The sequence below is a fragment of the Sceloporus occidentalis genome, unplaced genomic scaffold (assembly GCF_023333645.1).
Source record: "Sceloporus occidentalis isolate IW3139 unplaced genomic scaffold, rSceOcc1.0.p SCAF_9, whole genome shotgun sequence".
Lineage (NCBI taxonomy): Eukaryota > Metazoa > Chordata > Lepidosauria > Squamata > Phrynosomatidae > Sceloporus > Sceloporus occidentalis.
Genome location: NW_028316989.1, coordinates 29,194,142 through 29,216,249, shown reverse-complemented (window position 1 = coordinate 29,216,249; position 22,108 = coordinate 29,194,142). Strand labels below are relative to the sequence as shown.

Sequence of the window (22,108 nt, the reverse complement as noted above, 5' to 3'; positions counted from 1 at the left end):
GAGTATTAAACTAACTTGTTTGCTTTGGAATAACAAATTGACTCTGATTAGAACCTGCAGTTCTTACTCATAGGTATTTCTCTGATCTTTGATCCTTACAGGCAAAATTAATTGCCTTCCCTGGCAAGATCTCGAAACTTGCCTAAGCGAACCTTACTAAGAAGTGGAGCTGTGAATGCCTCCAGTAACACCAGCAGCTAGCAACTGGGTCTACTGGAAGCCTTTTAGGCATGCACCCCAGATCTGGAAGCAGAACATAGGGAATGCTCTCTTTCAGAACCAAACATCTACCTGGGCTGGATCTAGATTTCGCTATACTTAGAGCAAACCCACTCAAACAAACAGGACTATAATTTAGGTTGTGTCTACATTGTAGAAATAATGCTGTTTGACACCACTTTATCTGCCATGGTTCCATCTTCCAGAATCCTGGGATTGGTAGTTTGGTGAGGCACCAGCAATCTTTGGAAGAGACAGCTCCAAATTCATAAAACTTGTAAAATTACAAATCCCAGGATTTTATAGGATGGCACTACAGCTCTTAAAGTGTTGTCAAACTGTATTATTCCTACAGCGTAGATGCACCCTTAATCCAAGCAAAGATGTACATCCTGTGGATTTTGGCAGATCTAATGCAAGTATATCTGGTTCAGTTTGGGAACTGCTGGCGATTCCATGTGGATGTGTAGTCCTCTTGTCTGTTGTGTTGAAAGCAATGGCAAGTAGAAGTGCTCCACACCTTACGAGGTGGGGCTCGTAGCTCTTTAGAAGAAACTTGGGCTTACTCCAGGTAGTTAAAGGTTTCAGGGTAGTAAGAATAATCCATATAAAATACTAGGCTGGTTGTACATGTTGAGGTTGCAATCCTGTACCTACTTAACCTGTTAAACCTCCTCCCAAGTTGGACATGGAGGATTGTACTCTAAACCATGTTAAAGGCATACAAGCGAGATGGGAAGGGGAGAGGAAAGCCTGGGTTGTTGATGTGGGAGGAAAGTGTGTGTTCCCGGAGTTGGCTCTGAATTTGTAAACAGCGCTTTGTGTGGAGCCAGAGTTATGTCTGTGATGCACCAGACATCATGCGCTGGAACCAGTCTGGCAAAACATGTGGTTAGCATAAGCTTTGGTGTTCGTGTTTTAAGGAATAGTAGAACTCTCTATCTATATGTAGATTTATTTTTAAAACTATTTTTTACATGGCAAAGTTAGTTTTTATTTCTAGTCTTCAGTCAAACACACTGAGCCAGTATAGGTTGAGTCTCCATTATCTAGAATTCCAAAATCTGAAATACTCCAAAAACCAAAACCTTTTTCACAGTTTGCTAAGATAGTGGCACCTTTGCTTTCTGGTGGTTTGGTATACACTGACTGTGTTTCATGCACACAATGATTTGAAATCCTGTGTATAAAATGACCTTCAAGATATGTGTATCGGGTGCATATGAAATGGAAACAAATTTTTGTGTTTAGACTTGGGTCCCATCTCCAAGATCTTGCAATATGTATGTATATAGAAATATGGGCACTGTGGACTCTCCATATCTGCCGGGAGTAGGGGTGCATGACCCCATGAAAGTGGAAAAACTGCAAATAAAAGACCACTGTCATTTTACCTGGGTGAATATCTGGGAATCTCTTTTAGTGGTCAACAGCTACCAGAGATTGACCATGGAATCCTGCTGGAGGACCTACAAATGACTGTTTGTATGTGTTGTGTGCCTTCAAGTCATTTCCAATGTATGGCAACCCTAAGGTGAACTTATCTTGGGGCTTTCTTGCCCAGATTTGTTCAGAGGAACTTTGCCATTGCCTTCCCCTGAGGCTGAGAGAGTGTAACTTGCCCAAGGTCACCCAGTAGGTTTCATGGCTGAGCCGGGAAATGAACCCTGGTCTTCAGAGTCATAGCCCAGCACTCAAACCACTACGCCTTGCTGGCTCTAGGAATCCCTAGGTCAGTCATTCCCAAACTTTGGTCCTCCAGCTGTTTTGAACTTTGACTCCCAGAAGCCCCAGCCAGTTTGGCCAAGAGTCAGGAATTCTGGGATCTGAGGTCTAAAAAACCCAAAGGACCAAAGCTTGGAAATCAGTGTTCTAGGTGCTCCAACGTGACTCTGTCAGAAGTTCACCACACAGTCAGGACCTAGAAATTCCTAGAGATGAAATATGACCCAAATCTGCAAATAATCAAATCTGCAAAAGACAAAAGACAAAGCTGCAAATGTGTGAAGGGCTCATTATATTCCGAAATCAAAAAACATTTCTGGTCCCAAACGTTTTGGATAAAGGAGACGCAACCCATATTAGAAGAAATACTGGAAATCCTCCCTTTTTCAAGTGATGGATTGTTGTCATTGTGTGTGTGTGTCTTGTGTGTGTCTCTGACTACAACTAATAATGAGCTTCCTGGACTAAGAGGCTGATGTATTTAAGGGGGGGGGGGGTGCCGCTTGGCTCAGCCCCATGCAGTGACAGTGTGCTGGCATGAAGATTTAATCTGGCGGCACAAGGAATGTGGGGCCAAATCTTGCTGCAGCAGGTGCATGAAAAGGCCAAGAGAAATGCAGTCAAAACGGCGCATCCAGAGACCGTCCACGGTGGAATTTGCATCTCAATTTAGAAAAGACGGAAGGGATCTCTAGTTAATTTTGGAAGACGGGATTAATGGCTGATGCTGCTTCTATGACAACAAGGAGGGCGAACCTTTTGTGTATAGCAACGTGTCGTGGAAATATACAGTGAGATGCTTCCCGTGCTCAAGAGCATCGAATGTGTCTCACGGTCTGAGCTCCTCCATAGACCTTCAGCATCAATTTAATAGTGAAATATAATCTTCCGTGCTGAAATTCCTTGAGGCTATTTTTAAAATTCTACTGTACTGTATACTGAAGTTTTTTGAAAAAAAGACTGGTACTGTAGCATTGAACACAAATTGCTTTTCTGAGGCCAGGGTTTAGAGGATTAAAATTTAGAGCAAGGAGGGGGAAAAAGAACTTGCAAACCAAGATGAACTGCTGTTCCTTGCTGGTTGCAGAGGTAGAGGCACTAAAAGACTTGCATCACTGAATTTTGTGGGATCCCCGTTAATGCTGTTAGATAACCCTGTCGCCTGCCAAAGCTTGGCATGAGAAGCAAGCATGCAGTGAATTTTAGTTCTTCCAGTTTGCTCCCAATACAGTTGGTCATCCCTATCTGTGGATTTTGCATCCATGGATTGAGAATATATTTTTTAAAAATCCAAAAAGTCAACCTTGATTTTGCTATTTTATATAAGGGATACCATTTCACTTGTTGTAGTTGTGTGCCTTCAGGTTGTTTCATGGCGACTCTAAGGTGAACCTATCACAGGGTTTTCTTGGTAAGATTTGTTCAGAGGTGGTTTGCCATTGCCTTTCTTGCCCTGAGGCTGAGAGTGTGTGACTTGCCCAAGGTCATCCAGTGGGTTTTATGGCCAAGCTGGGAATCGAACCCTGGTCTCCAGAGTTGTCGTCATTGTTGTGTGCCTTCAAGTCATTTCTGCAAAGGCAAAGTCGAAGGCTTTTATGGCTGGCATCCATAGTTTTTTGTGGGTTTTTCGGCCTATGTGGCCATGTCCTAGGATAGTTTCTTCTTGATGTTTCGCCAGCATCGGTGGCTGGCATCTTCAGAGAATGCTTGCCTGGAAAAGAGTTGGTTGCTCCAGCTCAGATATCAGAAGGGCTGCCAGGCCCAGAAAAACCCAGAGGAGTGAAGACAAGCAACCACCCAAAGGGAAGCTATTTTTGCCATACATCAAAGGAGTCACAGACAGAATAGGCAAAGTGGTGAGGAAGCACAACCTGCAAATGGTTTACAACGAAGAAAATCCAGCAAATGCTTCGCTCAGCCAAGGACCAGAGAGACCCTCTCACAGCCGCAGGAGTTTACTGCATACCATGCAGCTGCAGACATGTCTACATAGGGAACACCAAACGCAGTGCACAAACAAGAATCAAGGCACACGAAAGGCACTACAGACTGGGCCAGCCAGAAAAATCAGCAGTACCAGAACATGCCACAAACCATCCTGGGCATAAAATGCTGTTTGAAAACACTGAAATTCTGGACCATGCCAACCACTACCATGTCAGGATGCACAGGGAAGCCATTGAAATCCACAAACACTTGGACAATTTCAACAGGAAAGGGGAAACCCTCAAAGTAAGCAAGGTTTGGCTACCAGTCCTGAAAGATAGCAAGATAAAGACTCAACAAATGCAAATGAGAAATCTCCCAGGGTCAGGGGTTTCCCAGCAGACAATGAGCACCAATCAAGCAGATACTCATCCTCCTTTGCAGACCCTCCTACCCTGAGGCTTGCCATCAGCAACAGAACAATGCACACACAAATCACTCCTGCCTTCCCTGGGTCACACAGTAAATATATACCCAACTCCTTTCCAGGCAAGCATTCTCTGAAGATGCCAGCCACAGATGCTGGCGAAACGTCAGGAAAAAACTCTCCTAGGACATGGCCACAAAGCCCCCAAAACCCACAAAAAACTCTTCTTTAGGCATCTTCAAGTGCTCTTCTATGACCAATGTCTGTCCAACGTTGACCATAAAGTTGCACTGGAAGACCTGGAGATTCCTAGAGAAAACTCTTCTTTGGGCATTTGTAGGTCCTCAAGTGCTCTTCTGTGATCAGCATCTGGCCAATGTTGACCATAGAGTTGCAATGGAAGACCAAGGGATTCTTAGAGAGGTGTTCTCTTTTTTAAAAAATGTATTTTTTCCACTTTCATGGGGGTCTTACATCCCTAACCCTAGCAAATGTGGAGGCCCCACTGTACAGCCCCTAGTATTTTAATAGACTGCAGTTCCCATCAACCCTAGACATCATGCAGTCCGTGCTGGGAAATACTGGGAGTTGCAATTCAGCAAGACCTGAAGGGCCACACCAATCGTGGTTTTGTCTGCCTTGCGTGCCATCGAAGCTCTTTTCCAATCCAACTTGGAGATGGTTGAGGATTAAGCCTGGAAGCTCAGCCTGCAAAGTCTTTGCTCTATATCACTGCAGTGAAATTCTGCAGTGGTGGGGCATCCCTGGAGATTGGCTCGGTATATCCCCTTTCTCTATTAAAATTAATGCACAGATGCTTCTTGGAAAAAAAGATTGATATCAGCCATGCCTGCTGAGCCTTAAAATCATGCTTTGTTTTAACCAAGCAAAATGAAAATAACTGATAATTGTCAATGTGACGGAATGAAAGAAATGAGAGCTAATGACTTGTCCCCTTTCTTTTCTTTTTTAAACAAAATTAATTTTCCAACGTTGCTTGACTTACACTTAAGTTTTCAGCTTCTCAAAGTCTCCTTTTAGCAGAATTATTCTGATTTGTATCAAGTGTTTCGGCATTTGTTTTTGTTCATTGCCTTTGAATTATTGTTTGGCTGCCTGGAATGTATGTTTTGTTGCTTACAGGCTGAGAGTTGTGGGTCTTTAATATTGTCTGGTGTGTTTAATTTTTACTGTTTTGTCAGCAGCATTGGGGTTGGTTTATTGTTGTTTTCTCCACAAAGTAACTTGCAAGTGTTTAAAAATGATGCATGACAACAGTTGTGTGTTGCAAGGCAGTTCTGTCTGAATTGTCGTTGAACATGGACCTTTGAAACATTTTTGTACTGAACTAAAATGCATTTAAACCAGTTCTCGATATGAGATTTTACAGTCTCTGCCAGTCCATCAAAATAAAGGAGAAGAGGCTGATGATTCAAAACCTTGGATAACTTGGACGCTTTTGCAGTGGTTTTTGGTTCTTTAATGCTAACAGAATGAATTACACTTTTTACATACTTAACTTGATTAAGATGGCTTCAGAAGTTAAAATGAACCCATTCCAGCCTCCTAACTTAATCAATTAAGCAGTTTTTATCCTGGAGTATGTCCAAAAAAAAGAGGATCCCATTTTATTGTGAAATCCTGCTAAAAGATTGAGAAGCACCATTCACAAGGATTGTCTCTAGCCCAAACGTCAAGAAAAAGAATAGGAATTAGGCAAGTCAGTTTTGCATTGAATGTATGGCACTAGCAACCAAATGTGAGTGTATGAATTGTGTTGAGACAAGTTGTACAGGATTGCATCTCACCAAACACCTGCCGGCCTCAAGACTTTTGGAAACTCAAATCAAGGCACTTGTGTAATGGTGTTTTAGGACTATTGGGTTGTGTTGTACCTAAAGTTTTTATATAGTGATGGGACATAAAACCAACAGTCAAGTTCCTGTATAAATAAAACGTAGCATAACATTCCAGCAGTGTATTTTCATGGAAGACGGGTCGCTTTGCCGGGAAATGCATGCATTTTCCTGTTGGAAGGAGCTTTACACCTTTAATTTCAGATGGATTTTACGCAAAGTTTTCAAGATAGGAGAGCTTTTACTCACTAGCATAGACTAGAGATGGATTTGCAAATTATGTAAACAGTACAATAATAGCTGTGTCTGCACTGCCAAAACAATTGGATTTGACACCGCTTTTAGCTGCCACTGCTCAATGCTAGAGAATTGTCATTTGTCGTGGCACGAGAGCAGAGCTATAACTACAACTACAATTCCCAGAATCCCATAGCATAGAGCCTTGGCAGTTAAAGTGGTGCAGCCCAGATTGCAGTAAAAAAGCCTATGGTTTTGGAATCTAGAATGTGCACAATAGGTGAATATTGTCTAGATTAGTGCTACTCAAAGCGGTGGCCCACAAGCTATTGCTGGTCCATGGTTCAATAGTAAAATAGGGGAATCCATTAATAATATGGCACAAATATGGTATCAGTCCCTGGCGCTTTTGCAAAAATAATTGCTGGTCCATCACATCAGACAGAGAAGCACTGGTCTAGATTATAAAGATACACCGAAAGATGCCATAGAAGAAAACATAATTCTGGCACTTTTTATTATTATTATTATTATTATTATTATTATTAGGTTTAATATAAAATATTGAATATTTTAAACAGGATTTTGGAGCTAGCTGTGTTGGTGCAAGAAGAGGAGCCGTCGAAGACCACTAGCCTTTGTGAATGTAGGTTTCGTTTATAAAGTAGCTTATGGTAGGCTACAGTTAGTAGTGGTGTGTAGTTGTGTATGTGTGTTTATAAGAGAGGTTATTTATGCCAAACCTCTGCTGTAGCTCTTATGCAATATTTTACAAAGCACACTTTAGTGCTGACTCTGTTGGTGGGAGCTTGGCTTCTCTCAGGAAACTTGAGACAGCAGAGAAACTGTAATGCAGTGGAGGAAAAGAATAGCAAAATGAACCAAATTTGGGGTCAGATTTAAGTAACTGCGTCGCCTTGATTACTTACCTCCTTGAAACTACTTTTTTTAGGGGTTGTATTCATTGTTTGGTTGCCTATCGCACCTAACTCAAATATATGCAAACATATACACATTCTTTAAATGCTAAGTACTTTGAATGCATCCTTGGAGAGAATATTGTTTGCCGGAAACATCCTACAAACCTGACTTTGTGCATTTACATCCGTCTAAGAAAAGATGCATAATGTGATCATTACATTAAAATCTTTCCACAGGCAAGAAACCAAAGATCGCCTTCCTTGCTGCAGCTAACTTTCCCTCCCCCTGATGAGTCAATTTAAAATAAGAACTGTCTCAAAGCATTTGTTAACCTTGCCTGTGAAATCCCAGTCAGATATATGTCAGAGACTCTACTAGCTCTTACCTTTCTTGGCTTCTGGGCAGTAAGACAAATACTTCGATTTTTTCTAAGTCGAAAGGTTTTGTTGCAGTTCCTCATCAGCACTGCACACGCCAATTTGGAAAATCAAAGATCGTTTCCCCAAGGTATTTAAATTGGCATACCTTTGTAAAAGCTAGGATCCTTAACCAGTGCATTTTTGTAGCCATAACAGTGACTGTCCAGGCATGCACTGGATGAAATTCATTTTCTACTGCACTCTTGAAGCTGCTAAAAATGAATTACCCAAGACTTCCAAACTTTGCTATTCTTATGAAAAATACCACTATTCTCCTGCCTCTGTCGTCCAAATAAGCAAAACCCACAACTAACATTTTCAGTATTATAGCTTATCCAGGACCTTGCTTGCCAACTTCATGCTTGTGTCTATAGACACCCAAAATCATAGTTTCAGCCATTTCATTTTGACATGGATGGCACATAATATTGAGGTTGTCAGTGGCTCTGTGTCTTGTCTCTCTGGTTCTATCCATAATGATCCCCAAGCTGGGAAACCTGCTTTATACGATTCATTTCAGCACATTACACAAGAGTAGGGAAAGTACTCTGGGCTACAAGTAGCCCTGTCTCTTCTCCACTTTGGAGGATGTCTAATAAGCCCTTGGAGACTTTCAGTCAGTGATGCATTCATATCTTTTACTCCAAGTCTCAAGTTGAGTCTCAGGTTTGAGAGCCAAGTTCAAAAGAGAAAAAGGTAAAATCCAAAGATATAGCCAGGTTAGTCTCGAAAATCAGTATGTAAAGGAATCTTGTAGCACCTTTGAGACTAAATGAAAGAAAGAAGTTGGCAGCATGAACTTTGCTAGACTTAAGTCTACTTCCTCAGATGCATTTGGTCCATGAGCTTTTGTAGACTTCAGTCTACTTCCTCAGATGCATTTGCTCCATGATCTTTCATAGACTTAAGTCTACTTCTTCAGATGTATCCAGGAAAAAAAAGTGTGGTGGGATGTGTGAGTGGAATTTCAAAAAATATGAAATCAAGAAGACATGTGCAAAGTTACGTAAAAATGTTTAAAATCAAGATTGCATTGTAACTTCTTAATTTAAAGTAGCAATATTGGTTTAGTAACCAGAAACTCTTAAATTATATTACCATGCCAGATAGACCAGAGGTCTCTCCCCGTATATGGAAGTTTCAATAAGATATTTGTTTGTCCTTGGTATCCACTGGGGTTGGTTCCAGGACCCCCCATAGATACCAAAATCCATGAGTGCTCAAGTCCCATTAAACCCAGTGACATGGTGTCCCTTATATCAAATGGCAAAACCAAGATTTGCTTGTTAGAATTTACATTTTTTGGAATATTTGTAGTCCATTGATGCTTGACTCCTTGGATATGGAGGGCCAACTTAAAGTATTTTGGCACCAAATTAACACTTGGCTCTTCTCCCAAGCATTTAGGGGGCCCTGGCCATGGGTTGATTCTGACCAAGGTTTCTGGATATCTCTCCATGGTTTCATTTCATGGAATTGTTTTAATTCTTAAATCATTGTTTCATCTTTTATGGTCAGTGTGCCATCCTTAGCTTTTCTGGATAAAGGGTGGGAAATAAATAAATTGTATTTCTGACCCCTTACTGGTAGAGAATATATCCATTTGTCTTCCCTGTTGTACAAGTTTGGTGTAGGGCTCCATTTTCTGATAATTTATTAATTCTATGTCTATGTTGAAACGACGGACTTAAAAAAGCAGAACTTTTGTAAAAAGTACCAGGATAAAACTAGATTTGTATGTCATTTTGCCAATGATAGGAATGGGCTTATACAAATGGGGTGGGATTTTATGATGGCATTATTTGCATCTAATGGATTGGATGCTATTGTTTGTAGTGGTAGATTTTTCCAAATTCTGAACTTTTAAATCTGAAACAAAAAATGTTTATGGTGCTGCTCATTGCTGCCAGTCCCAATAAAACTGAGGATCTAATTTTAGGCTGTTGGTTGCAAGAGCAAAAACATTGATATTGATGTTTCTAGATAATGACTTACATAAAGCCTGAGTTTATTGCTCTTGTAAAAACTTGATTTGTGCAGAACGTTCACTTTGGTGCATTTTGTTTGTTTTGAATTTCTACTATTTTTGAAGCGTTCTGCTCTTTCCCGATAGCTTTCAATGAGTCATAGGGAAGCCTTCATGGCACATGGAGGAGAAAGAAATTTCCAAAGAATAGGTCAAGCATATGAACCGATAAAAATGAGTAGGATTTTTGGCACGGAGGTAGGGGTGCGAACTAGCCGTCGCCTGCGGGTGGACCTTTCCCCCATGTTTGCAAACGAAATATTTCGGGCTGTAATTTAGTCTATTGTGGTTTGAAGAGTCTGAGCAGCCCAAGGTATCATTAAGCCGCAAGTGGTGGGTGTTGGTATACATTTCCTTCTGCATACTGAAAATTTAAATTGCCAAGTTCCAGCCTACGCTGTTTTGGGAACCGTTCAAACCCTTTATTAGGGAACTGTAGTTGTCTAACTCCTTAAAAATGCACACTATCGAAAAGTGATGCCGGTGCCATAATCCGGAGGAGTCTTATCGCCTGTATTATTTATGGTCCGATGAGCTTCTAGTTGAGTGGTTTGTGCATTCCAAAGTGGTGATGATGAATGATACGCTGAAGTCTTAATCAAGAATGTAACCCCCTGGATTCCTAAGGTAATACTTGTCCATTTTTCAAAGAGATAAACTCTTATTTTTTTTCCAACCGGTGTGTGTACAAAACCCTTGTGGCTGATGTTGTCATGTGCCAACCTTAATGATGGGGTGGTGTTGCTATAAAAAGAATGGTTAGTCATGTATTACCATTATGCCAGTTTCACTACAGAGAACAGGGAAGCAAAGAAAGATTGCCCAGCTCTGTATTGTCTGACTTTTGGCCTTCACAATGCCCAAGTTCTGAAGAAACATTGGCATCTTCAGTTGAATTTTCCAGTTTGCAAAGGGCCAGCATGGTGTAGGCGATTGGACTAGTACTCTGGAGACCGTGGTTCGAATCCCGGTTCGGTTATGGAAAGCTACTGAGTGACCATGGGCAAGTCACACTCTCTCAGCCTCATTGGAAGGCAGTGACAAACCTCTGAACATATTTACCAAAAAAAACCCCAGAATAGGGTCTCCATAATTCAGAAATGATTTGAAGTCACACAACCCCCACAAAAAGGAGCAGAGCTTCCTTTGCTATCCTGTTTTGTTCCCATTTCAGCCCTGAAACTTATTATTTTGGTCTGGTTTCCACCTGCGGTGGAGAAAAAGTGAAGGACAACATGAGGAAAGTTTTACAAGCAGTTCATTCTGCCTTCCATCACGTCAAATGCTGTAGCTGCAGCTGAAAAAAAGGGGAGCATGAAATTTGAGATTTTTGTTTTTGTTGCTTTGGGTCACCAAAACGTTGTGTAGCAAAATGTGTCGCCTACTCATGTGTGATATACTATGTTGTAGAACAATGATGCGAACATCATGTGTCCCCTGGACAGGCCCTAGGACTAACTTTTGTGGCCCTGGAGGCTCCCCACCCTAGACCACCAAAGCCCCCTGAACCCCCATTTTGAAGCAAAATTGGCATGATTTTCAGGTGAAGCTCTCTATCCCTGCAAATATGAAGAAAAAAGCTTACATATCCACCATCACCTCTTCTTAAAAACCTTGTTTTCCTTTGCAAAACAGCGACAGGAAGTGACATCACACCACTTCCAGTCTCCATTTTGAAGGAGAAACAAGGGAAAACAAAGTGTTTTGGTGCCCTAGTGTAGGGGGTGTTGGGGTACAAATTGGGACCCCCTCCCCATTGCCACACAATTATCTATCCTGTGTAGAAGGACACGAGAGAGGAGCGCCCACCATGCTTGCTTTATGGACATAGAGAATGGGTATGGCGCCATATTAAGGTTGTCTGAAAGCAGCTCTAGAATCCAGTCTTGAAACAGTGAAAACAGAGCAATTTCAAACATTGAACGCCTTATGGAACAGCTTTGTTTTGAGGTTGATGGGACCGACCCAGCTTCCTTGGGTAGGGAGATCCATAGTTGAGGGGCTACCAAGAAAGCCCTGTTAGATCAGGGTGACCAGACATTGTCCTTTTTCCAAGACATGCCCTACACTTGTCCAGGAGGAATTTGACAATGTCTTCCATTTTGGGGGAAGACTAAGAAGCATGAATTCATATTTATATTGGAGTTTTTAGCTTTTATTGGGGCACTTTTCTTGAGTGTTCTTCATTTCATGGTGCCTTATCTTTCTTTGCAGTGAGGACATCTGGTCTCCTTATGTTGGATGTAGCCACCAGCCTAATCTCACAAGGTTATGCCAGGGAATGAAGCTGAGAACCCATGCTGACAAATCATGTGTTGTTACCTGTGTGTGGGTTCGGAGCGGTCCACCTTCCCCAACCAGGTATCAACCACATGTTTTGAACCACCAGTTTCAGCATTCCTGACCATTAGCTGTGGTTGATGATTGTTGGAGGCTGGGATAGGGAAAAGCTGGTGTGGGTGATAAACATGTTTCACTATAACATCTCCAAGGGTAGCTTTGTCAGCCATATAGCACAGTACAGTATCATCCCAAATCCACAAAACAGGGCTACCTTTATTATACTTTGACTGAGCCAACCATAATGCACGTTATACATGTTGGAAGCTTTCAAAGCTCTTGTGGCGAAGTCCTAAAGAATCCTAGGGAGAGAGTCAATGGACTGGGACTTTGCTATTTGAGGTTTCTACCTTAAACAAAGGTAAAGCAATGTTTTTTTCCCTTTTCAGTTTGGACTGCACTGGCATGTTTTACTTTAAACACACCTAAAGGTTTTCCTGATGCAACACTGAGAAATTCAGTGTTCTCTTCCTATCAATGGAGCTTGTAGCCTCCAAAGGCAGTAGCTTTTTGTCTTGCTAATGGGATTTAAAGTTTATTTCCAGGGCTAAATCTTCCAGTACCCCCCATGGCTAGAAATCCACTAGGCTCAGCTTTGGAAGGAGGAAATGGAAAACCTCCTTTGAACAAATCTTACCAAGTAAACCCATGATAGGGTTGAAATGACCTGAAGGCATGCAACAGCAACAACAACACCCCATGGCCACAAGAAGGAGAGGCCCACCTGCATGGATACCTTTCCATACCATCTGAACTGAAGACAACAACCACAACATCTGAACCAAATGCAAGGCTATGACTCTTTCTTTCTTTCTTTCTTTCTTTCTTTCTTTCTTTCTTTCTCCTGTATGATTTTTAACACCTTTGCCTGATGAAGAAGCCAGTGGAGCTTTGCAAGCTTGCAACATATATAAAGTGCATTTTGGTTGTCCCCATAAAGGTATCCCTGTTTTGGGGATTTTGGATGATACTGTACATTTCAGTATGTTTTTGGATATACTATAAATGCCTGAATAACCATTCCTCCTTCTCTTCCTCCAAGACGGGAAAAAAGTGTGTGTGTGAGGGTGGATATATAATGTGCATTTGTGGATGGCCTCATAAAGATATCCCTGGCTTGTGGATTTTGCGTGATACTGTACATTTCAATTATGGTTTTGGATATGGAAATGCCTGAATAGCCATTCCTCCTCCTCCCCCTTGAAGACAAAAAATTGTGTGTATGAGGGAGCATAGATCAGGATCATCTGCTTAGTTTCTCTTGTCAAAACAATTGTGTTTGTAGGGCTGAAAGTTAAATGCACTACTGTCTGTATAAATTTTGCTTTTTCATTCTGTGTGATGTCACGCAAATTGCCTGCTGCTTTAATGCTTGGCTTCATACCCTAATTATATAAGTCATCTGGCAACAAATGCTGTACCCCTTTTGGATGACTGCTTCAGTATATCCCAGAGGATACCCGTCTCTCTCCCATATTCTGGTTTTAAAAAAACACATTTAAAATCTCAACTGGCTGGTTAACATGTCAGAAACATCTTGAAACGGTTGTGGAGGGTTGGTGGATCTAGAAATCATATGGCGATACTAAAGCAAGCTGTTGGAAAGACAGAAAAGAAAAGAAAGATTAGGGGTTCGCAGTGGTCTACAGCAGCCTTCACCAAATTGAGGCGTTCCAGGGTTGGCATCCTTTTAGGGTGCGTAAGAGTACTTTGTCAGATAAATATTTGTGGTACGATTGTGGCGAAGTGCATTCTCCCTTCTACATCTACCTAAATTTTTGTATGAGTTATGTCACTGAAGAATAATGGTTAGCTCAGTATGGTCATGTAATAACTTACTTTTTCATGAATATGGAATAATGTATAACCTTGTCCCGCTTTTGCCATCCCAGTGTCGCATTTTGGTCCCAAGGAAATATGGTCAGCCTGTTGAAGGCACACAACAACAACACATAAGTTTCTCTTGTGCATGCAGATGTGTTTTTTTTCAGGTGGTGGTCTGCAACACCCAAAGGACCTTCATTTTACAAAAAAGCCCCTGAAACTGCTCCGTGTGGCCGTTGCATGCTCCATGTGGTTTGCAAAAGCATCTGGCTATGCCCTGTTGCTGCTGTTGTTGTTGTTGTTAGCTGCCCTCAAGTCAACTCTGACTCATGGCAACCCTCCCTATGGATGAGACATCTCCAAGAATCGCTATCCTCCCCTGCAGTCTTGCCCAGATCCTGCAATAAGCCCTTGCCCATAATAACCCCCCAGATTGAGTCTATCTATCTGGTTTGTGGTCTTCCTCTCTTTCTTCTACCTTCCACCTTTCCTCACATTATTGCTTTTCCCAGTGATCCATGCCTTCTCATTATGTGGCCAAAGTTTGATAGTCTCAACTTGATCATCTTAGCTTAGAAGGAGAGCTCTGGAGTGATCTGTTCAAGAACCCATATGTTTATCTTCTTGGCTGTCCATGGGATCATCCTAAGTCCTCTTCTCCAGCACCACATTTCGAATCAGTTGATTTTCTTTCTGTCTGCTTCCTTCACCGTCCAACTCTCACATCTGTCCATGGTGATGGGAAGTTCATTATCTTGGACGACTCTAACTTTATTGCTAGTTGTATATCTTTACTCTTTAGGATCTTGCCTAGTTCTTTCCTAGCCACCCTTCCCATTCCTAGTCTTCTTTCTTGACTTCAGCCTCCATTCTGGTCAGTGTTTAATCCTAGATATGGGAATTCTTTAACCATGTCAGTTTCCTCCTTGTCTAGATTATATTTCTTCAGTGGTCATTATTTTTGTCCCATAGTGAGTTGGTAAATGAAGACACCAGTGGTGAGATCTTCTGGGGCCCTGCAAAAGGTCTCAGTGCTGATGTTGTCGTTTTGCATGTGGCTTTGGAGATGTTGTCAGATGCTATTGCAATCCTTTTTTGCTCCCCATAGAGCAGGGAACATCTGCATAAGGGCCTTTTCCAGGGCTTTTTTGGTAAATAGGGAAGTAGATATATTGCTCAGCCTAGTTTAGGTCTGCATGGAGATCTTCATGCTACACGGAGCGGATGTCAGGTTGCAGCCCAGATGCGTTTGCATTATAGCTCCCATCATCCCAGCCAGCATGGGTCATGGGAGCTGTGGTTCATGGGAACTGATAGTCGTACATCTGGAAGGTAAAAGGTTATGGGAGGCTGGCTTACAGGCTCAGGGTTGGCAGCTTTAAAGGACATCTGTCGGGAGGCTTTGTGCCTTTGAAAAAAGAAAGTGAATTGCATGGCCAGGAAGTATGCAGGAAAATAACTCCTCTAAGTTCAGTGCATTTTGTAGGCAGCTGCCCATAAATAAGTAAACGCTCATAAATAGACTGTGGAATTCTTGCTCCCTCTCTCTGAATATTATTTGGATGGTCAGTTCCGAGTGGAAAGATGTGGGATGGTGGAAGGTCTTCCAAGAAATATGCCATACTGCGTCAGTGATTTTTAGTACAGAGCTGTGTATCTCTGTGTTTGTGTGTTTCCTCTCCAGGGCCATGTCAAATACAGGATGCTTCCCAATACCAGCATGGATTACTTTCCAGTCTAGCCCAGTATTGTCTGTTTCAGATATAGGGAACCTTTCCTCATCACATCCAGAGTCTTTTCGCTGGAGGTACTAAGACTGACCCGGGAATCGTCAAAGCAGGTGTTTTTCCATTGGGGGAAAAAAGGAATTTCTGTTCATCGCCTTGCGTTAAGTCTGTGTTCCCTAAAAACAGATTTGGGGGATGTTAGTATTTTCCTTTTTGGACTGCAGCCGTCAGCATCCTCCCCTCAGCATGGGTTCCTGTGAAAAGGTCCAAAGTGCATCTCTAAATTTGCTGTGTGGATTTGCAAAAGATGGATAACAGTACTTCAATATGTACTTCAGTGATGCTATTGAGAAAACATGGAAGACTGTCTCTGTCTTTTATCTCCCCAAAGTTTTCTAAGTACTTTGTGAGGTTGTTCGATGCTGCTGCAAATGGTGGATTATAGGATTATGGTGGTTGATGCATGCCTTTGAGTTATTTCTGACTTATGCTGACTAAGGTGACCTTATCCCGGGGATTTTGGGGGGCAAAATTTGCTCATAGCAGGTCTGTCTTTGCCTTCCTCTGAGACTGAGAGTGTGTGACTTAGTGGGTTTCCATGGCTGAGTGGGGATTCGAACCCTGGTTTCCATAGTCTAGCACTCAAACCACTACACCACTTTTGCTCCTATGGTTTCAAAAATCTATACCCAAGTCATTAAGTAATCCAAAATGTTGATAACGTTTTTCTTGAATAAACACTGATATGTGTGTGGGGGGGGGGGGGGGGAGGGAGGGGATAATGGGGATTGCTTTGTATTGTATGAATTTCTGTTATTGTAAGCTGCCTTGATCCTGATGGAGAAGTGGGATAAAAATAAAATTTTATTATTATTATTTTATTATATATGAAACAGTATAATCTAGTGGATGTTTAGTTGATTAAATTTAAATTATCACATAGTCCAGGCTGTGGAGGGTAGTTTCTTTGCTGTCGGCGGATGCTTGGGTATGAATTTGGAAGAAATAAGCATGAAGCATTTAGGTGCTTCGATTGGGAAGCATTTGGCTTCCCAGATCCTTCTGGTGTAATGTGGAATAATTGGGAAGATAATTTACCTGTATAAACATTGCAATTTCAGACACCAGGGATTGTTGGTCCTGATCCAGAGGTGTGTTAGTGTGTGGCTGTCGGTCTCCCCCCTGATTCCTTTTTTAAAAAATTGGCTGGTGTGTGTTTCCCTTAAAAAAGCTTTTCCGAATGTTGGCCTGGATTTGTTGGCAGGTGGCTGAACTACGTGCCGTGTTCAGAAAGTGCCGATATTGTCTTCCATGGGCAGCACAAAGAAGCTTTTTGTAAAAATTTCAGCACGATATTAGCTTACTAACAACACTGCTATTCATGACGGCGCACGCTGCTGATAAAACTTTTAAGCAGACAAGATATATTGTCCCTCTTTGGAAGAATATTAATAAAGAATTACTGGATTATCCAGTATTTAAATGCCTATTGATAGAAGCATTAATTATTCTCGAAACCTTCCGAACTAGGTACGGTATAGAAATTTAAATGAAGACCCTGTCATGAGTATGTATTCATTTGATCATCATAAATATTTTTATAAATATCTTCTGCATGTTGTCAGTTTTGAATCTGATACTTAGAGATTTAATCAGGGGCTTGGAGGAAGGTCATAGAAGAACACAATTTGTTGTTGATGTCGTTGACATTCGTGGGTATGCTATCCCTGTAGATGGAGACTCACTTTTTTGGTAGCTATTTAGGGTTTAAAGATCAGTAGCAATACTTTGAATTGGCCTTGGCAGCCTATTGGGAGCAAATGTTTCTTAAGACATGAGCCAACAGTGTGATGCGGCAGCAAAAAAGGCTAGCACGGTTTTCAGCCACGTAAACAGGACTGCTGCATCCAGATGAAGTTATAATGTTAGTCTATCTTACTTTGGAAAAAATGACTTGAAATCCTGTGTCCAGTTTTGCGCACTACAGTTTAAGAATGATATTGACAAAGTAGAAGATGGTCCAGAGAAAGGTGACCAAGATGATAAAAGGTCCAGAAACCAAATCTCATAAGGAAATTGGGTATGTTTAGCATGGAGAAGAGACAAAAGAGAGGTGATACAGTAACTATCCTTAAATATCCAAAGGACTGATATGTAGATCATAGAGCAGGATTGTTTTCTGATGCTCCAGAGAGGATAGGACCCAAAGCGGTGGATCCAAATGATAAGAAATGTGAAAAGTGATTCTGGCTAAACTTTAGGAAGAACTTCTAGGATCTAAGAGCTGTTTCTCACCTTTGAAAGGTGGAGCATTATCCTTCCTTGGAAGTTTTTAAGCGGAGATAAAATAGCCATTTCTCTTGAGGGTGCCTTATCAGTGGATTCTTGTGTGGCGTCGGATGCCACATTTCAGTTCCTCCAAACTCTATGAATTTAGGTAACATTTCTGTACCACTCTTCATCCCTTAAATAACCAAAATAGTTTGCAGTATTTCCATTGTGTGTGTGTGTGTGTGTGTGTGTGTGTGTGTGTTACACTCCAGTTTTTTGAAAAGCTATATTGATTGCTGTTGGCTTCCCAGCACTTTCTTTAAAGCCTTAGGTGCATCTTTGTTTGAAGATATTTGCATCCGAGGTTTTTCCAGGGCTTTAAATGTTTGCATCCTAGGTGCAAATACCTGAAGGTGCATCTTTTACTCAGCTGGTCTGTGTACCTTCAGACTTCTTGCAGATCTTCTTCTCTGTGAATTGCTTTTCTTTGGACAGGTATGTTCTATATCTGCAAAAGGACAAGAGCTCTTTCTGCTGTGGTACCTTCTTTGGAACATCCTCTCCAAAGAAATAACACCTGATGCCAGCTTTATGGCCTTCTTAGCAACAGATGCAGACTTTCCCCAACCCTTTTAAATGGCAAAGTTGCCTTTTGCCTGTTCTGTGGTATATATATTTGTGTGCATGCCTGAAGTTTATTTCTGTTCTGATTCTTGTTAATATTTCCATTGTATTTCGGTTGCCACAATTAACTTTATCCATGCCTCTGAATTTATCTATCTATTTAGAGTATTTATACCCTGTTTTTCAGCCACAAAGGCTCTTTGTATCCACCTGGGTCAGAATTATTGTAAATAAATGTCTAATTTGAAATAATGTCAAATTTGGAAGATCAAAAAACCCAACAGGCCACCATCCTAAGAATACATGATCCATGTATTCCCTTTTTCTTTTCTTCTCTGCTTGAACTGAGCACATGATTTGCAGTTCCTAAATGGATAAAAAGCACTAGAAAACACACACACACACATATAGTGTCACTTCTAGGGATTTGAAAATACAGAGCCTTGAAAAGGATGCAGTTGTTTTCTCTTTTTCCGAAGCAAAAGTTGGAAACCATTCAGCCCTTTGGATGATATTGGACTGCAACTCCCAGCTTTCCTTACCATTTGGCGATGCTGCGGAAGGATGCTGAGACTTGCATTTCTTTATTTCTAAAGCATGGCAGAATTATTGAAGTTGCTTGGCTCTGGCAAGAAGCCACTGTGCTGTTCGGAGCTGGAAATACGCTCAATAAGGTCAAAGAAAGAAGTGTGTTGAGGCCATGCATATTAATTGGGATGCAAATTGGGCATTGCATAATGTGCAATAAGTATAAAGTTTTCGCGTTGTGCCTTTCCAAAACCAAGAGTCACGTAATTACTATGCAGGTAAAAGCCCTGCTATCTATCTGTTTTGACACTTGGCTTGCAGTTTTAAAGAGGGATGCTATGTGTTTTGATGTTCTTGAGAGCAACACTGGAAAAAGAGGCCTAACAGGTTCAGTCTCCTTTGTCCAAAAATCCTTGGGACCAGAAGTCTTTTGGATTTTGGAATATTGGCATATACAAAATGAGATCTCTTGGAGATGGGACCCAAGCCTAAACATGAAGCTCATTTACGTTTCATATACACCTTATACACATACCTTGAATGTAATGTTACACATAATGCAGGGTGATTCAAAAAGAATAGTGCAAAACCGAGTAAGAACAGCTTTACTTTTGCCCTATTCTTTTTGGGTCGCCCTGTATTTTCAGTAATTTTGTGCATGAAAACTTTATTTCTGGAAATCCAAGACGTTTAGCAATGCAGGTACCAAACCAAGATGGTTAAAACACCAAGATTTTTGCAAATGAGGGAGAGCTAGTACATACATACACATGCACAAAAGGACAAACCCATATAAGTCTGTTGGTCCTCTGAATTTGTTTGCCATGTGTTGTTGTGTGCCTTTCAGTCATTTCTGATTTATGGCCACCCTAAGGCGAAACTATCATGGGGTTTTCTTGGCAAGAATTGCTCATAGGAGGTTTGTTGTTGCCTTCTCCTGGGGCTGAGAGAATATGACTTGCCTATGGTCACATATGTGATATATTGAACCCATTTTGTGAACCCATCAAGTTAAAGGAACTTGCATTTTTATTTTTATTTTTGTGGGAGGGAAAATATTGATGTTGATGCCCCTGTTTGTAGTATTTCCCAAATGAACATCACCACAACCTTGGCAGAACCTGAAATGTGTTGTATGCCATTTGCAGCAGTGATTTTAACCGTGCAAAATGGTACCTTGGAGTGCAATATCGACAGTAAATGAATTCAGATATATTTTTTTAATAGGTGCATTCTTTTCATTTAAGAGTCAGCTTGGACTTTTTGCTGGCTTCTCTCCCCAGTAAATATTGAAAGAAGAGTTCCAAAAGAGCCATACTTCATTTTAAAACCATTATGTAAGTTGTTGGGCTGTGTTTCCAGAGTCTGATAAGAACAGAATGTGGTTTGTTTACAGAGAGTTTTGAGCTGTTTTACAAGGCATTTAAACACGGTTTCCTTCATTCTCTTGACTTCCGAGACGGCAAAGCTGAAAACTTGAAGTTATAAGAGAAACTTCTTGGAAAAACAAGTGGCATCAATTAGGGCCTGTGTCCGGACAGACAGAATTGGGATAAGTTGAACTAGTGCTTTTATTGTTCTTAAATGCTGAAGTTGGTTAGTATTTAGGTTGCACCTTGTTTTTGCCAAGGCTTAAACTGGCAGAATGAGGGCATTTGGAGGTGGAGATAATGCCAGGCAATGCCAACTTCCAGTCATTCTAGAGGACAGGCCAGAAACAAATCCATTTCCCCCTGATTAATATGCTTTCCATCATAGGAATGCATTGCTATGAACTCAGCGTGAGTGTTGGTTTGCATGGGATGCTGGTTAGGAAATGAAAAATCTCATTTTTGGAGGAATTTATTCGGTCAGTTTTATATATCCTACTATGTGAACTCTTCCATTTCCAGAGGAAACACTTTTTTAGTTTAGATGCGGACAACAAAATGCTGACTCAGGCCTGTTACAAACGGGCTGGAAAGTACGCGCAAAGCGCGTACTAGGGTTAGAAAGGGGTGGTGCTTCCGCACCCCCTAACCCTAGTGTGCGCTCTGTGCGCACAAAATGGCGACAGCCGTTCCACACAGCCGCCGCCATGAGGACGTCACAACCGCGCCGCCTCTATACGGGGCGGCGCGGATGTGACATCCTCGCTCCGCGCTAGGGCGCTTAGTGCGCCCTTAGCACGGAGCAGGAAGGAGCGCAGTTTTGGAGCTCCTTCCTGGTTTGGTCCGCTGGGCGCAGCCTTCACACGGCTGCACCCAGTGGACCAAAGGAGAAAGGTGCCAAGCGGCCCCTTTCTCCTCCTCCCTGCCGCCACGGGGTGTCCTTGGGGCTTGAAGCCCCAAGGACACCCCTTTCCAGGCTGCGGGGAAGGGGCCTTTTGCCGCTTCCCCACAGCCTGGAAAGCGGCGGATCGGGCCTCAGTGGCTGCCGCTCTGGACGCTGAGGCCCCGATACACCGGGGAAAGGGGCTGGTGCAGCCCGCCCCAAACAGGAGGTCTGTAACCCGCCTCAAACAGCAAAATGCTTCTTCTTGTTTCAGCCGAAGAAACTTTCTTTTGACTTTTTCCACTTTGAAAAACCTTTTTGAGAAATGTTTTTTTAAATCTTGGTGACATGGGTTTATTGCAGGGTGTGCATAGAATGGAAGTCAAGGGCTGAATCGGTATTAACGATTGTTCCACCTATGCTGCATGCACACTGCGGAAATAATCCAGATTGACACCGCTTTAACTGCCATGGCTAGATTTATTTATTTACAACTTTATTTATTTGTAAATTGTAGTTTGCTGTGGCACAAGCAGAGCTCTCCCGCAAAGAAGGGTAAATGTGTCACAAAAAACTACAATTCCAAGGATTGCATAGCACTGAAGCATGATAGTTAAAGTGGTGTCAAACTGGATTATTTCTGCGGTGGAGATGCAACCCTAGCCGTTCAGTTTAAGAATTTGCTTCCATTCCTTGGCCTTAACAAAGCTTTGTAGTTGACCTTTTCAAAACACCTCTTTATTCTTACTCACAACGTGGTCTCTGGGTTCTTTCACCATTGTGCA

The 22,108-nt window shown here is 41.8% G+C and overlaps 1 protein-coding gene across 16 annotated transcripts in view; it reads left to right on the top strand.

Annotated features, from left to right (window-relative positions):
- Positions 1 to 22,108, top strand: part of LOC149307144 (tight junction protein 1-like) — a 248,817-nt gene that overhangs the window by 160,805 nt on the left and 65,904 nt on the right. The window contains exon 1 of one of the 16 annotated variants that reach the window (XM_089538397.1): positions 11,516 to 11,594. The exons of 14 other annotated variants lie outside the window; for them this stretch is intronic. Coding sequence is in view for 1 of the 2 variants with exons in the window: in XM_089538395.1 (XP_089394521.1) it covers positions 11,711 to 11,734 (24 nt within the window). In the remaining variant the exon portion in view is untranslated. Of the gene's footprint in view, positions 1 to 11,515; positions 11,595 to 11,628; positions 11,735 to 22,108 lie in introns of those variants that run through there. One more of the 16 variants, XM_089538395.1, reaches the window with a different exon arrangement.